Source organism: Chlamydotis macqueenii, chromosome 7, assembly GCF_036417535.1.
Source record: "Chlamydotis macqueenii isolate bChlMac1 chromosome 7, bChlMac1.mat, whole genome shotgun sequence".
Classification (NCBI taxonomy): domain Eukaryota; kingdom Metazoa; phylum Chordata; class Aves; order Otidiformes; family Otididae; genus Chlamydotis; species Chlamydotis macqueenii.
This window is the reverse complement of record NC_141562.1, coordinates 3,799,406-3,813,684: the sequence shown is the minus strand read 5'-3', so window position 1 is coordinate 3,813,684 and position 14,279 is coordinate 3,799,406. Positions and strand designations below refer to the sequence as shown.

At 36.7% G+C, this 14,279-nt stretch overlaps 1 protein-coding gene across 4 annotated transcripts in view; it reads left to right on the top strand.

Annotated features, from left to right (window-relative positions):
- Positions 1-14,279, top strand: part of DLG5 (discs large MAGUK scaffold protein 5) — a 104,630-nt gene that overhangs the window by 46,130 nt on the left and 44,221 nt on the right. For all 4 annotated transcript variants that reach the window (XM_086752601.1, XM_086752603.1, XM_086752600.1 and 1 more), the window contains exons 3-5: positions 5,116-5,281; positions 10,585-10,728; positions 13,345-13,528. In XM_086752601.1, the coding sequence (XP_086608727.1) occupies positions 5,116-5,281; positions 10,585-10,728; positions 13,345-13,528 (494 nt within the window). The remainder of the gene's footprint in view (positions 1-5,115; positions 5,282-10,584; positions 10,729-13,344; positions 13,529-14,279) is intronic.

Genomic DNA, 14,279 nt, shown 5'->3' with positions numbered 1-14,279 from the left:
CTTAACTTTGCTGATGAATACGAATGCAGTCTAGGAGGGGAGGTGTTTGATTTCTTTTTTTGCTTTTGTTTGGGTAAATTTTTTTGTTTGCTTAGTAGAGGATTTTTGTCTGTTTGTTTTAAAATTATTCTTATTAAGTTTTCTGTAAGGAATTGATTTGAGTTATTTCTTAGTCTCTTAAGGGTTCTGCATAGATAGGACTTGAGAACCACTAAGGAATAGCTGACTACTTCATGGTATTTTGTTTGCTATAATATCTTCTTAACATTTGTCAGCTCCCTGGAGCAATTGCAGAAGATTTGGCTGGTCTGTAATGATTTGAATGGAAATACAGTGTGTGTGAATACCCATCTCCTGCACTCCAGACAGTGTGTCTGGAACACAGTGTCTTTCACTGTTCCCTGAGGCCCTTTATCAGTCTGTGCATTCTGGAAATCCTTTTGATGTCAGCAGTTTTCTTTTGGGGCTGTAAAACAGTATGGTGAGAGATGCTCACAAATCCTCTGCAGAAGATGTGAAGGAACGAGTGCTGCTGGGGTCTCATCCCCGTGGTCTCTGTGCAGAGATTGACCCTACTTGTTGTCCCCGTGGGTTTGGATTGAACGCTTTTCTCTGGGTCACGCTTTCAGTGTGCGATTGTGTAAGCATGACAAGTGTAGGGTTTGTGCTTTCACACCAGGGAGAGCTCCCAGATACTCAAACCCAGAAGCAAGGACTTTTTGAACTAACATATCTGCCCTTTTTTTCCCTGCCTTGCTATTTTTGAGTATTAAGTTGTAGATTTTCTTTGATGTTGATCTTTCTAGAACCGCTGTTCAGTTCTTTCTAAAGTCTTAAACTTACTGAAGTTGAAAGTTTGTTTTACATGCTCATGGGTTTGATTAGCTTGTTATATTCTGCATTAAAACAAATACTGAAGTGCTACCCATTCTTTTGTCCTTGCATGTTGCATGATCCTCTCTGCTTTCATAACCTATTAGATTTTCTGTCTGTCAGATGACAGTTTCCACAGTTCATTATTTTACCTTTCAATTTCATTTCCTCATTGTACTGCTACTTGTTTTTACTAATGTTCTATTTCATCTGCATGCAGTTCTGTTCTGTGTTGTCCCCTATTCTAAGACTGCTTCAAAAGATGTATCTGAAGAAATGTATCTAAATGTTAACTTCTGATATGTAATCCTCTTCTAGTCCTCAGAAATTATTGAAAGGAAGTAAATATTTTAGCACGCATTTTACTACAGGAGGCATAAATCTTTACTCACCACCCCATTCCGAGTTTGGGGAGAAGCCCTGTTGATAATGCTTTGCAATACATCTTGCAAGTCTTTTTAAACATTTTCTGCCATGATTTACAAGACTATAAAGAAATAATATTCTGAACATCCCTGTTGATTTTAGTTTTTATGAAAGAAAGCAATAAACAAGGCTTGACTGAACAATGAATAGTCTCCTGTTTGTTTGCAAGCAAGAATTAGCATGAATTTATAAGATGAGTTTACAAAACGTGTGCTACTCTGTCCCCAAATATGAAGCTAACTGAGCAGTGGTTTCCATGTGGATGTATTATTTCTTCAGACAGTGATGATTAGAGTAATCATCAAGAATTATATTTAGTATATATTGCAATAATAGATCTTTGTGGTTTCTGCAAAGTCTAGCATTTGGACTATAATTATGGAAGATATGATTGCCTCAGCTTCTGTTTTTAAGGCTTCTCTTTATATAACCTATCATGGAAATCCTGCAAAATCTTCCTTTAGATTAAGCCAGTGCTTACTCAGGACTTACTGCATTATGGGAAAAATGTTTTTTGCCCACAGAACACATTGCTGCTGTTGGCTGTTTCAGGAGTTGGTGGGGCACCACTTACCTGGAGGCTGGCCAGGGAGGTGACTTCCATATGGTTGGGTTCCCAGAGCCCAAGTACAGCTCATGAGGAAAATGAGTTGTAAGGCTTATTGAAGCAGATGAAAGAGTTGCACTGCATGGCAGGACATGCAGCAAATACATTTTCCCAAATCTACATTGTTTGAGAAAGCAGGTGAGTTACTGAAAGGTGGCATAATTTGGATAATGGAGATTTAGCCTTTAGGCTTGTACATTTTAAGACCAGTTTGACTGGTTAAAGTGCAGAAAGGAAGTACTGTTGTGTAAAATATGCAGTCAGATGGAAAAAGAATACAAAGCTGGAATCACAGGTCACTTTCCTTCTACTGCATCAGGATGTCAGATGCATTAAAAGGCTTTTAGCATGCAGCTATAAAAGCCCCTTCAAAGGAAATGAAGAGTATTGAATTTTTCTGATGAAAGAGGAGTTTACTAAAGTTCTATAGGTTTTTGGTGTGGTGTTTTGTTTGGATTTTTCTAGTTTTGTTTTGTTTTGTTTTTTTTCCCTTCCCCTGACTGTTCACAAATCTGATTTAACATTTGAGACCTTTTGTACAACTATGGAAAATATAGAGTTGTTAGTAAATCAAGCAAAGTTAAACTTCTAGAACTCCTTTTAAGGATAAGAGGGGGAGTATCTAGATTGTATTGATCTGTGTTTTTACAGCACTTGAAAGGTGTGCATCTTTTGGCTGGTATTATGCATTGACAACAATTTCATTGCATTTGAAATGAAAGTATTTGTTGAAGTACTTGTAAAAAGTGACACATTAATGAAAAATAACCTGTTCTGGTACTAAGACAAATGACTTCATATTAGTCAAGAAAGCTTCTTTCCTAAGGCTAATTAGCCTGTCTTTATTTAAAGCAATCTTGTCGTGCTTGGCACAGTTTTGGGACTATGTGCACAAAGTTCTTCGCCTCTGAAAAAGATTGTCACTGGGATGCTCTCAAAGCTGATGGGAGATAGAGGTGGAGAAGCAGAGGTATAATTCTTACCTTCTTTTGCGATGTTTTAGGCTCCCAGAGCAGCCATTGCATCCTTGTGTAGGGACTTGCGTAGTGGGCACTGTTCATGGGACCGCTGCTGGGGCTGACAGTGATATTAATGATTGATAGACTATAGTTAATGCAATGCCCTTTCCTCCGTGTAAAGCACACCAGCCTTCCTGGTTTATCATCTTCCGCTTGTGCTCCTGGTATCCTGTTCGTCTGTTTTGCTTGCAAGCAGCCCAAGCATGACAGATAAGCTTTTGAATTTTTCTGTAAGGATGACATGGGGATGTTTTCATGTTACAAACTTTATCATATGTTAGCTCAAGTAAGAAGATGTGCAGATTCCCGCTGACTTTACCCAAGACCATGCAGCCTGTCAGTATCTGAACTAAGTTTGTCTGCCTTTACCTTTTCACTTGTTTATGAAATTACCTGCTCATTCATATGTCCAAACTATTCCAAGTTAATACATATTCTGCCTTTTTTTTAAACATGTGCATTTGTTTTCTTCCCTATTTATTCCCTGTATCATAAGCCTAGGATAGTGCATTTGTATTATTACTGGTTTCTGTATAATTTTGCCTTAAAAATTATGTAGAATGGTTCCTGTTTTAGAAAAAGAAAGGATAACTACATTTTAAGTGTGAGATCCTTAGTCCTTGTTGATGAAGGGGTTCTATCTACATGGAGAAGTGAATCAAAGTAGGAGGCAAAAGCCGTAATGCAGCCTCCATTGAGAATTCTTTAGAGTGGTGTGAGTTTGTGTCTTTCTACAGAATGCAAGTTGTTCCTGCAATTTTTCATCACTTCAATTTGCTATTAGAGCATTTACATATCTTATTATGCAATAGTTAGATTAAAAGAACAGTCTGTGCACATAAATTCTCATTATAGAATTACAGTAACAATTGAAAGGAATATTATTCTAGATGCTGGATGTGTGATAGCCCTGGCCCTGCAGTCATTTCTGTGCGGGAAATTAAAGCACAGGTAGTTCTGCTTAAAAGCTGGAGGGAGTTTCTGCATTCTACAATTCCTGAACTGGGTTTAGAGGTAACAAGCCAGTCCTTGTGACTCATTAGCAATTGATCATACGAAATAACTTTGTCTGAAATTCTTTCTTTGAAAAGACAGAGATCAGAGAGCATTATTTTACTATTATATCTTTTGGTTTTTCTTTTTCATTTTTTTTTAAAAAAGCCGTAATAAAGGTACATCCTAACAAGTTAATGCATATGTCATCAACTTGATTCAATTGTATAATTATCCATACTATTTTTAGAATTTCTTTTTTTGAGTAGAAAATAATAATCTCCTATAGTATACATTTAGACCTTTTAACTTTCCCACTGTGACCTGTATCTTTGAGTGTGCTCTCAGGTTTCTGGGATTAAAATGAGCAGAACTAAAATTACAGTTGAATTAATTGTCAGCATGTTGTGAAACAATATACCAGACTCTCATCTCTCAGGTAGAAGACAACTTCTTTGTATTGGTATAGTTGTCTGAGAAGGCAGTATGCATCCTCATTCATCTCCAATATTAAGAAAGCTGAGAATTAAAAGATCCCATGAAACTCTTTTATGTATGACTGCCCCTTAGAGGACATTTGATGTGTAGTCCAGTTGCAGTGATTATAATGTGCCTGTTTTAGTCAATGTTGTTAAAAATGAAGTCTGTTTCTCATGGTTTGTTGGCAAGTCAAGTCTTTAACTTCATGTACTGGACTGATACATTGCAAAATGTGAAAGCACAGGATTGCATTAAAAATAAATGTTGGCAGTACCATATAGCAGAATAATATGTCTGTGCTGCTAGATAAAGGAAGAAGAGAAGACTCTCTGAGCTGTAGCAGCGGTTTCAGCTCTCTGCTGTCCCTGGAGTAAGTTGATGTGGGTAGAATTTTTTTTTTTTTTTTTTTTTTTGTGTGACTGCAAGCTTGCCTTGCCTTTTAGGCAACTTATAAGTTCATTAGTACACAAGGAACCTACGCTCATGCAAACTTAACTTGCCACACAGATAGGGCCTTTCTGCTAGCATGGAATCTGGCTGGAGTTATTCTTGTGTCATGTCAACTCGCTGATGAAAACTTCCATGACTTGTGTCATTTTTGAACAGGATTCTGCAGTCAAAATGCAGGATTTTTTAAATTAATGTTAACTTCTTTAGTGAAGCTGTGTTTTTCTTTTGAGGAGTTCTCTGACTGCCAGTTATTTATCTCATGGTCAGGTACAACTGGTAAAGCATCATCTCCACCTCCAGTAATAGACACGAGACAGATGAGTGAGAAGCTGGAGACAATATTATATCAGCTCCGTCAGGTGACTCGAGAGAGGGATGAGCTGCGCAAGCGACTTGCACTTTCATCTCCTGGATCAACTTTTGATGATTGCAGGTAAAAATAAAATAAATGTAACATTTTAATTTAGTCCTCAGTAGTGTTTTCAAGTGTCTTGATTCCTGTCTGCCTGTAAAGCAGCAAGGATGTTGCAATGTCTGTAAGTTACATCCTAATGGTGTATGTGTACGTGTGTGACCACATCCAGGTTTCAGAGCTGCCTGTTGAATGCCTCTTCCCACTTTCTCCACCAATTTTACTGTGGGAATGAAGAGAGTAGGGCTCATCTTTATGTTGAAAGAAGAAAACAAACAAGTTGTTTATGCTTCCTGGGTTATGTTGTGGAAAGAGAAAGAAGACAGTGGCTGAAGCATTTGCTGTTTTGAAAGCGAGAGATTTAAAAAGACATAGCTCTGAATACTTGGCTGGAGGACAGAAATTAGGAGAGGAAAAAAAAATCTGAACTATTCCTGAGTTTCTGCAAGGAGCGGGAGTTTGGACTTCTTTTGAGGGGAATAAGTGTTTCTTAGGAGATATGCTTTCTGGTATACATATATTGGAAGACTGTGTAGCATTAACATGTTGAGAGTAAGGAACTGTCCTCTGCTGAGAAATTATGGGGGCTGCCAAATTAAAATAATGTGTGTTCAAAGTCAGTTAATGTCCAGCAGCCTTATGCAGCTTATTCTTATTTGAGGATTGATGAGTTATGAGGAAGATAGTACTCAGGGAGAGTATGAGTTAATTGTAGATAAGGGTTTTATTGGGTAGGAGAAATAATTGGTTTATTTTAAGGGGTTAAAGATCTGCTAATGTTTATAAATGAAATTTTGGGCACACTGAACAGATACTTTTAGCCTGCAATAAGCACGTGTAAGAAGTTTTCGAACCTTGGAAAAAATTCTCTGTCACCTAATCTAAAATAAGAGCAAATAACAGATTTTCTGGGAGATGTTGCTGTGATGCATAGCTTCGCTAAACTTAAGTGTTTTGTTGTTTGTAGCTGTTACTTTATCAGCTCTATCTGTATGTGGTCAGGTGGTTAGTTAAACTTTTTGTTCTTAAGAGATAAAGTCAAGATTCCAATCAGGGATCTAGAATTAAGAGAATCTGGCCATTTTGTTCACTCTTTGGCTACTCATCTTAAAGCTCCCTTCCTCCTGCCATGAGTTCTGAGGGCTACTTTAAGAGCATTGGAGACCGGTCTAAAGGTCTCCAAGCGTTGTGGGGCTCAGAGAGGAAAAGGTTGTCAAATGTCAACATCTTTTGCATAGCTTCCAGTTGCTTAGTTATACAGAGAGATTACTTATTTGAAGTCACTAGAGCTTAGGCATTGAGGATTTTATAGCTTACAATAATGTTCTCCATAATCCAAGATGCTATTAATAAAGTTCTGATGAGCTGTCCTCTAGACTGCCCTAGTTTTTTCCTCTTTAATTGTCAAATCAATTTGCTGCTGCTAGTGTAGGATTTGTATGTTGTGGAAAATGTAAATGTTTACAGCTAAAGAACAAGCAATCAAAATAAACATGGTATTTGGGCAATGCTTGGGCAGTGTACATTAGATGGAGGATGCTGCCTTCCAAACAATTAAATATTTGAAGAGTGGGAAATGAATGAAGATTACTAGTGAACATTTTTTTTTCCTTCAGTATAAAAGCAACTACTCCTCCCATCCACTTATGCATCTATAGTTTTTGAAAGCTTGCAGGTATTTTTTTTTTTACTTTATTTTGCATTTTTTCCTCATATAAAACTATGTAAAACTTGCAAAAGTCAAGGCTCAGATGTTGCAAACTGTTATGCAGAAACATGAAAGCTGAAAGATCATTATTTAGATGGTGACTTCTAAAACCCAAAGAGGGCTTTTGCTTTCCAGGCTGTATATGCTGCTTTAACCATGGCCATACCAAACACAGGTGGTGTAGAGGCAAATCTTGACAAGTCATGATGGTGTGCTTCAAAGCAGTTGCAGCTCACAGCACATTCGTAGGCTGGGCAGCGCTGGCTGTGAAGGCTGGCAGTTGCAAAACTGAGAGCTGTTTTTCAAACCAAGTGTTGACTAAGTAGAGCAGTGGAAGAGGTGCAACAGAAGTGGATTGTGATGTGCTGAATCAGATGAACATGTGTCATCCTGCTGGACAGGAGTAGGATTGCTCATGCTGTGCTTGTCACTTGACAGTGACTGTACGGGTGCACGTGTTGTGGTGGTTGAGAAAAGATTTGACCAAATAATTTAGTCTGTTCAAGGTGCACTATATAGACTTAAACTTACTATTCTTTCTACTTACGCAGTAATAGAAAAGAACTGCAATACAAATAAAACCCCTGAAAACTGCTTCTGAGGGAGATTTTTGTTTCATCTGTAATTGTTGTTGTTGGAATTGCAATAGTAATGAAATAATTTTCAAGTTCTTGGGTAGACATTGCCCACAAAATTGGATCTGCTGTTGGCATGGGCTTTTATGTCCCTACCAGATAGGTGTAAATGTCAGTCTCACTGTGGCCTCGATTTATGCTCAGGGTAATTCTACTGCAATACGAAGGGTTTGTAGACTTCTTATATGAATATCAGGAAAACAGCTGGCCCTTTGACACTGGCATTTTAAATTTAATTGTTGTTTGAACCAGTGCTTCCAAAATAGTTACTGACACCTGTCCTTTATTGAAATAATAATTTTCCGTATTTTTTGAGGTGTTCTAGCATAAAATTGTGGTGGTCTTGCTTAAAGAAGTCAGCCACTACATACCTTTGAGCGGACTGCTTTGTTACGACAGTTTTGATTTTTGACTTCTGACCTCCTGGGCATATCCCTGTTTTTCTTGCTGATATAAACCCCTGGAACAGCACCGTGGAACATACAGCCTTGGCTATATTTTTTTTTATTTCACATAGATGAGCTAGAATGCAGGATGCTACTGGTAGCATTGTTGTTTGTTCCTCATTGTCTAGGTAGGCTAACATCTGTAGTTACCGACATGGTATGGATATCTTTATAGGATCTTTTTTAAAATTCATTTTTTTTAACATATTTTTTACATCAGGTTACTGTTACTTCAGCAGTATATGAAATACACATGTTAGATGTTAGACTTCTAGAACAAGTTCTCACCTTTGAGACTGACCTAATAGTTATCCTTTAGTAAAAATTAATATACTGAAATATTTTGCACAAATACGAGTTTGATTGCAGCTTAATATGAACCTGTGTTAATGGGTCTCAGTGAGCTTAACACTTCAACTGAGAGTTAAACTGTGCTTCAGTTAATGTTGTCATTTCAATGACTGTGGTGGACAGATGGTATCTAATTTGAATAAATTCACCCTGAAGTCTAATTTAAATCAATACTTGTGTTTTTAGTGGTACTGTCAAGGGTGTGAACATTTCAAATTGAGTTTTACTTATGCTAACTAGAGTTGTATTTTAAAAGAATACCACTGCAGTAGTTGTGGTAACATGTCTGTAACGCTGTGTGGGTAACTATACTACTTATTTCAGCACCCCTAAGCAGTGAATTTAAAAAAACCAAAACAAAACCTAAAAGACATTGCTTGTAGATGTCACTTGAATGTTTGGTTACTTTATATGAATGTGGCTTTTAATTGTTGCTGAAGTATGTCAGTCAGGGAGGGATTTTTTTTTTAATTTTGTTTTGCCCAGGAGCAGTTACCTGGAGAAAGTAGAAAAAGAGGAATTAGAATTGAAGGCCTTACTAGTCATCAACCCAAATGCATCTGGGTTGCTAAAAAGCACCTTCACATTGTACCCCCACTCCCTAAAAATCTGTGGCTGGCATGGGTTTTTTTTTTGGTGTGTAGGTCTGGGGTTTTGTTGTTGTTGTTTTTTTTTTTTTTAGTTTAAAAAAGAAAACAACCCCAAAAACTCCCAAAACCACCTCTCACCACTGCAGTAGAGTGAAAACATTTTTGTTTTGATTCATTTGCCAGCTGCGTTGCAGTTCCAGGATCCATGTTGCTGTTTTTGTATGAAGCAAAGAGAGTTCCTATTGCTTTTCAGGCTACGCTTACAGCAAAGCTGTTCGGGGGAGAGTGACGTGGGAGGGAGGAAGGGGGATCTGTGCAGCAACGGAGCAAATCCGATATGAGAATAAACAGAGATAAATTAGAAAGAAGTTGTGTGGTTTGTTTTGTGGTTTGTTTTTTTTTTTTTTTTTGCTTGGCTTTACTTTTTTTCATTGCGTGTGGAGTTATGAGACCTGGGCGATGATATGGGGACAGCTGTCAGAAGCTTCATTTTGAAACTAGAGAATTCAGTGCTGCAGAGATTTTGTGATTGTGCAGAAGAGGAACAGTTTGATTTACAGTCTCTTTAGATTAGTGCTTCAAAACAAGAAGATATGATCCTACTAATTTAGTTTTTAGCATGATTTATTACTTTCCTAATAAATAAAGAAAGATATCATGTACAGTGACCAGCCGTTCTAGACATAATCTATGTTGGTCAATTGCTTGGCAGGGTAGAGATTATTTTAGAAAATTTCTCCTTTCCCAATGCCTACTTTGGCTTTCACTTTGTTCAACTTGCTGAAAATTGCTTATTGGAGGTTATATTGGAGATTACTAATAATGGTTTGAACAAAATTTGTGTTATCTTATGGAAGTGTGAGGTAGATTCTGACATGTTTACGCATTCATTTACAGTAGTTTGAAAGAACACAGTAACACTCAATCAGATATGTAATTCAGCAGAATGACTTGGTCAAATTAGTTAAATTCAATGCTTGATTAGTCAAGCTGGTCAAATTCTACCAGCACAGATGCGTGCGTTGGGTGTCCCATTGCAAGTCTGTCTCTTGGCCCTAGCCCTCAATTTCCTAGGGAGCTGTAGACAAGGTCTTCCAGCCACTGCCTAGATAAGAAGTTTTTCCTAGCTCAGATCTCCGTAGAGCCCCCACTTGACTTTGGCAGCCTCTTTTCAGCCCTGCTCACGCTACAGCTCTGTGCTTTTTCTTTGAGAGTTTCGACGCCGTAGCACAGGAAAGCCAAGCGTACTGTGATTGACTTATTCTTGTATCAAGTGACAGTTCTGCTCTGTGATAATACTGCTGCTCAGAAGAGAGGTGCATGCACACTTAGGACTATTTTTGGCTGTGGTAATGTTAGACAATTATCTCACTATTGGATGTTACATCTCAGTATACAACTAATACAGGTTACAGTCAGTGAATTTTTATTTGTGGTTGCATCTTAATGTGAAGCGATCAGTATTTAAATTAAAGCATAATATAATCTAAGTATCAATAGTTGTGTGGTACCATTTATATATTGAATAGTCATTTCTCAGACTTTTCATTCTCTTTAGTAGCTGTTTGACTTCATATTCTCTTTTCCATGCTAGGCCTAGTCCAAAACCAAATCATGATTATGAAAGACTGAAGATTCAGTGCATGAAGGCCATGTCAGATCTACAGTCTCTGCAGAATCAACACACGAAGACCTTAAAAAGGTGTGAAGAAGCAGCAAAAGAAGCAGATTTTTATCAGTAAGTATTAGTAAAGCTATACAAGGTAAGAGTTTACCAGTCTGTGCTAGATCATAAAGTATTAGAACATTGTGATTTTTCCACTTCAGTTGCAAAATTAATGTTTGCCTGCATCAGATAAAACTTTTCTGGCCTATTTGAAATGGTAAAGGACAGATAGCTTGTTTCACTCTAAGGAATTTGAGATAGGAATCCCTAGTGTCTTGATGGGACGCTAACAAGGAAAGCCTAGTTACTGACTTGCAATTACAATCCAGCAGTCTTACTGTTAGGCTGGAGAGCAGAATATAATTCAAGAGAATGTATTTTTTTAATCATTTTTAATAGGTTGTGATAGCTCTCATACTGATTTTTAGGTTTTAACACAGGCTTAGACCAATTGTAAGGATTTATGAAAATGCAATAGAATAGGGAGAAAATGATGAATATAGCATGTATTTCTGTTTAAAAATCAGTTGTTGATGCAAGTAGGAACATGTTTTTTTCAACTGAAAGGAAGACAGCGCAGAAATAAAATCAAGATAAATTCTTGGTTTGAAGTTTATTTCACTTCGATCTAGAGTCTGAACTATGACTAGTATTTAATGACAGCATTTGTTTTCATTGAGGGCTCCTAGTTCTTACATAGCACTTTCACCAGCAGCTCTTCAAGCCTTTAAAGACAGGCATTGCTTCCTTACATTCTTCTTCCAAAACCTTAAAATAGTATTAAAGGTTTTCGGCAGGTGTAGATGTAGCAAGTTGTGCCGCTTCTTAACAAAGAGTTTTATTCCTGGTTTTATTTCAAGATTTTCAAGTCTTTAATTTTCTAGTGAATTCTGTGCAAAGCATTACTGCTCTGTACATTGTAGATGTATTGTTTTCAGAGCTGAATTACTGATGTCTATCCAATGCTCACATGAAACACTTGTATTTATCGGAAAAAAAAAAAGAGTGTTTTGCTCACCTTATTTAGAAGTTTTGTAGTCTATGAAACCATACTGTGTTACACTCTGTTTATTTCAATATTTTTTGTGATAGTATAAAAGGATTTACCCTCTCATATCAGGAGAGAAATTGAGTTTTGAAAGATTATGTGATTGATTTAAATACTCAAGTATACCAATAAAATAGGCGTATTCCTCAGAGACCAGCAATTAGGCTTCTGCAAAATTGTGCATGTATACAAGTACAAGATTTTGTATTTGCACTTAGTACAGACTAAGATTATCTGGTTGGGAAAAAGTATAACAAATTTTATTTGATTGAGATGTAATTCTTTTAATTATAAGAACTTACTTGGATTTGAATAATTTAGTTTCCTATTTAAAACTTCAGGGAGGCTGAAACTCACTGTGGGAGATTAGGCACCCAAATATGACAACACATGTGGAAATCCATGCATACAATTCCTGGTCATCCTATGAGTAATTATCACAGTAAAGAAAGGAATTGAATAGAGTACACTATTGAAATGTTGTGTTCTCCTGCAGTAATTCTTAAAACCCCATGCTTTAAAAGAAAAAATGTTACCATTCTGAAGAATTTATAATTTCCAACAAAATCTGAATAGCAGGTAACAGAGCAAGATTATGTGTGTTGAATAGTGTGAATATAATTTGTCCAAGGCTTTTTTTGGTGATTTTTTTTTTTGGTGGGGGGAGGTATTCCCCAGTTTATCCTAACTTTTTTTTTTTTTTAAATATTTTGGGTCCTTCTGTGCAGGAAATATTGGTATTTCACTTCATAAGGAAGGGACTACCAAGTATCTTAAAATGTAAATTTATTCTATTCGCTGCTGTGTGTCATGTGGCGTTTTTTAATAAATATGGACTTTAAACATTTTACCAGCAGATATGAGAGTTCAATTTGAATCATTCTGTCTCAACAACTAAAATACCTGTCAGTATGTAAATGCCCCTCTTTATTTGATCTGCAGTAGTAAAATACATTTAATTGATCCCCCCCCCCCCCCTTTTTCAGCAGTCATCTGGTCTAATTTTGGGCTGCTACCTGAAATTATAATGTGAATGATAGCTTTATCATGTGGCTCTCAGTTGTTTAATTTTTAAGTAAGAGTGAATTTCTTTCAATAATTATGGCTTGCATGATGAAGTTTGGAGTAAATTTGATAGCTTTTTACCTGCTTGAATGTAGTCAAAACATATAAGTTGTGTTTTTGTGGGTTGTGAGTTTTTGTGTTTAGTTTGGGTTTTGTTTGGTTTTAAAACAATAACAAACAAGGAGATTTTTCTACTTTTCATCTGTATTTTGGTTAGCTCCTGATTAGTTGAGAGATCCAAGAGTAAATGGAGGTAATTAGTGGGACAATTCCTGTTATCTCCAGGGTCATCTTATTGCTGACATTACACCATTTCTGTTTGTCTCTTTGCTTGCTTTTGAAATTACTATGAAATTACATTGATGGGTCGCATAAATCCATCATCTCTTCTGATGCTGTTTAGGATTATATCCATCTTTGATTTTGATTTTTCTGGTACTTGGAATACTGAAATTTGAAGAATTGAGTTAGTTTGACCTGCTCTCTAGGTAGGAAATTTATGCTTGAAATTAGTTAGTCCAGGAGTTTGTCCTGTTAGGTTTGCCTCTAAGAGCATTTTTTGTGTGCCCTGACAGCACGTTGCACAGTCGGCTGCTAAGTGACCAGTCACAGCTGAAGGAGGACATGGATACCTTGAAGAGGAAAAACACACAGTTGGTGCGAGAACATAATCACCTCCAGCAGTCATGTGAGGAAATGAAGAGACTTCACGATGAGGATCAGAAGGAGATAACGGATCTGCGCAGCCAGCAGCAGCAGGTAAGCTACAGCTTGTAGTGTACGTGCTAGAAGATACAATAAATTGTTCTTTTGATAAATAAGTCAATAAAACTGAACGTGTAGCACTGCTGCCTTTTATGTCTTACTGATTATAAAGCATATGCCTTAAATTTTACAGTACTAGGGGAGAAAACAGGATCTTGGATACTAATTGATTTTCTGTGTTTAGATGGTGAAAGAACAAAGGATATAAAATATTAGGTGATATTAAGAAATATTGATGCAGAGGTGATGACGATTATATAGGCATGATTATTTTTTTTTTTAAGTGGGTAGGGAGACATGAGAAACCTAGCTTGAAGTTGTAAAGTGGTTAAAAAGAAGACTTTACCTAGAGTATTTTATGGGACTAGGCTAGCTTTCATCTTCCATGCTATGTTTGTTTTGTTTTTTTTTTTTTGTAAGTATCACAGAAAAAGTGAGTGACAGGTTTTTTTCTTTTTTTTCAGAACAATATTCTAGTGTAGGTTTACAGATGCTGTTCAGTTAGAACAAAGCTACAGGTTGATTTGATTTTTTTTTTTTTTTTTTTTTTAACTTCAAACAAAGTAAGACAAGCTTTTGAGAACTGGAAGAGATGGACATTTCAGGTTGTCTCTAGGCCAATATTGTTCACATATTCTGAAGAAAGAACAGAAAGAGTAATAGTGAAGAGCAACTCGTCATATCAGATCCATGGTTCACCTACGGAAAAGTCTGATTATTTGGTTAGAATACAGTAACGTGGAAT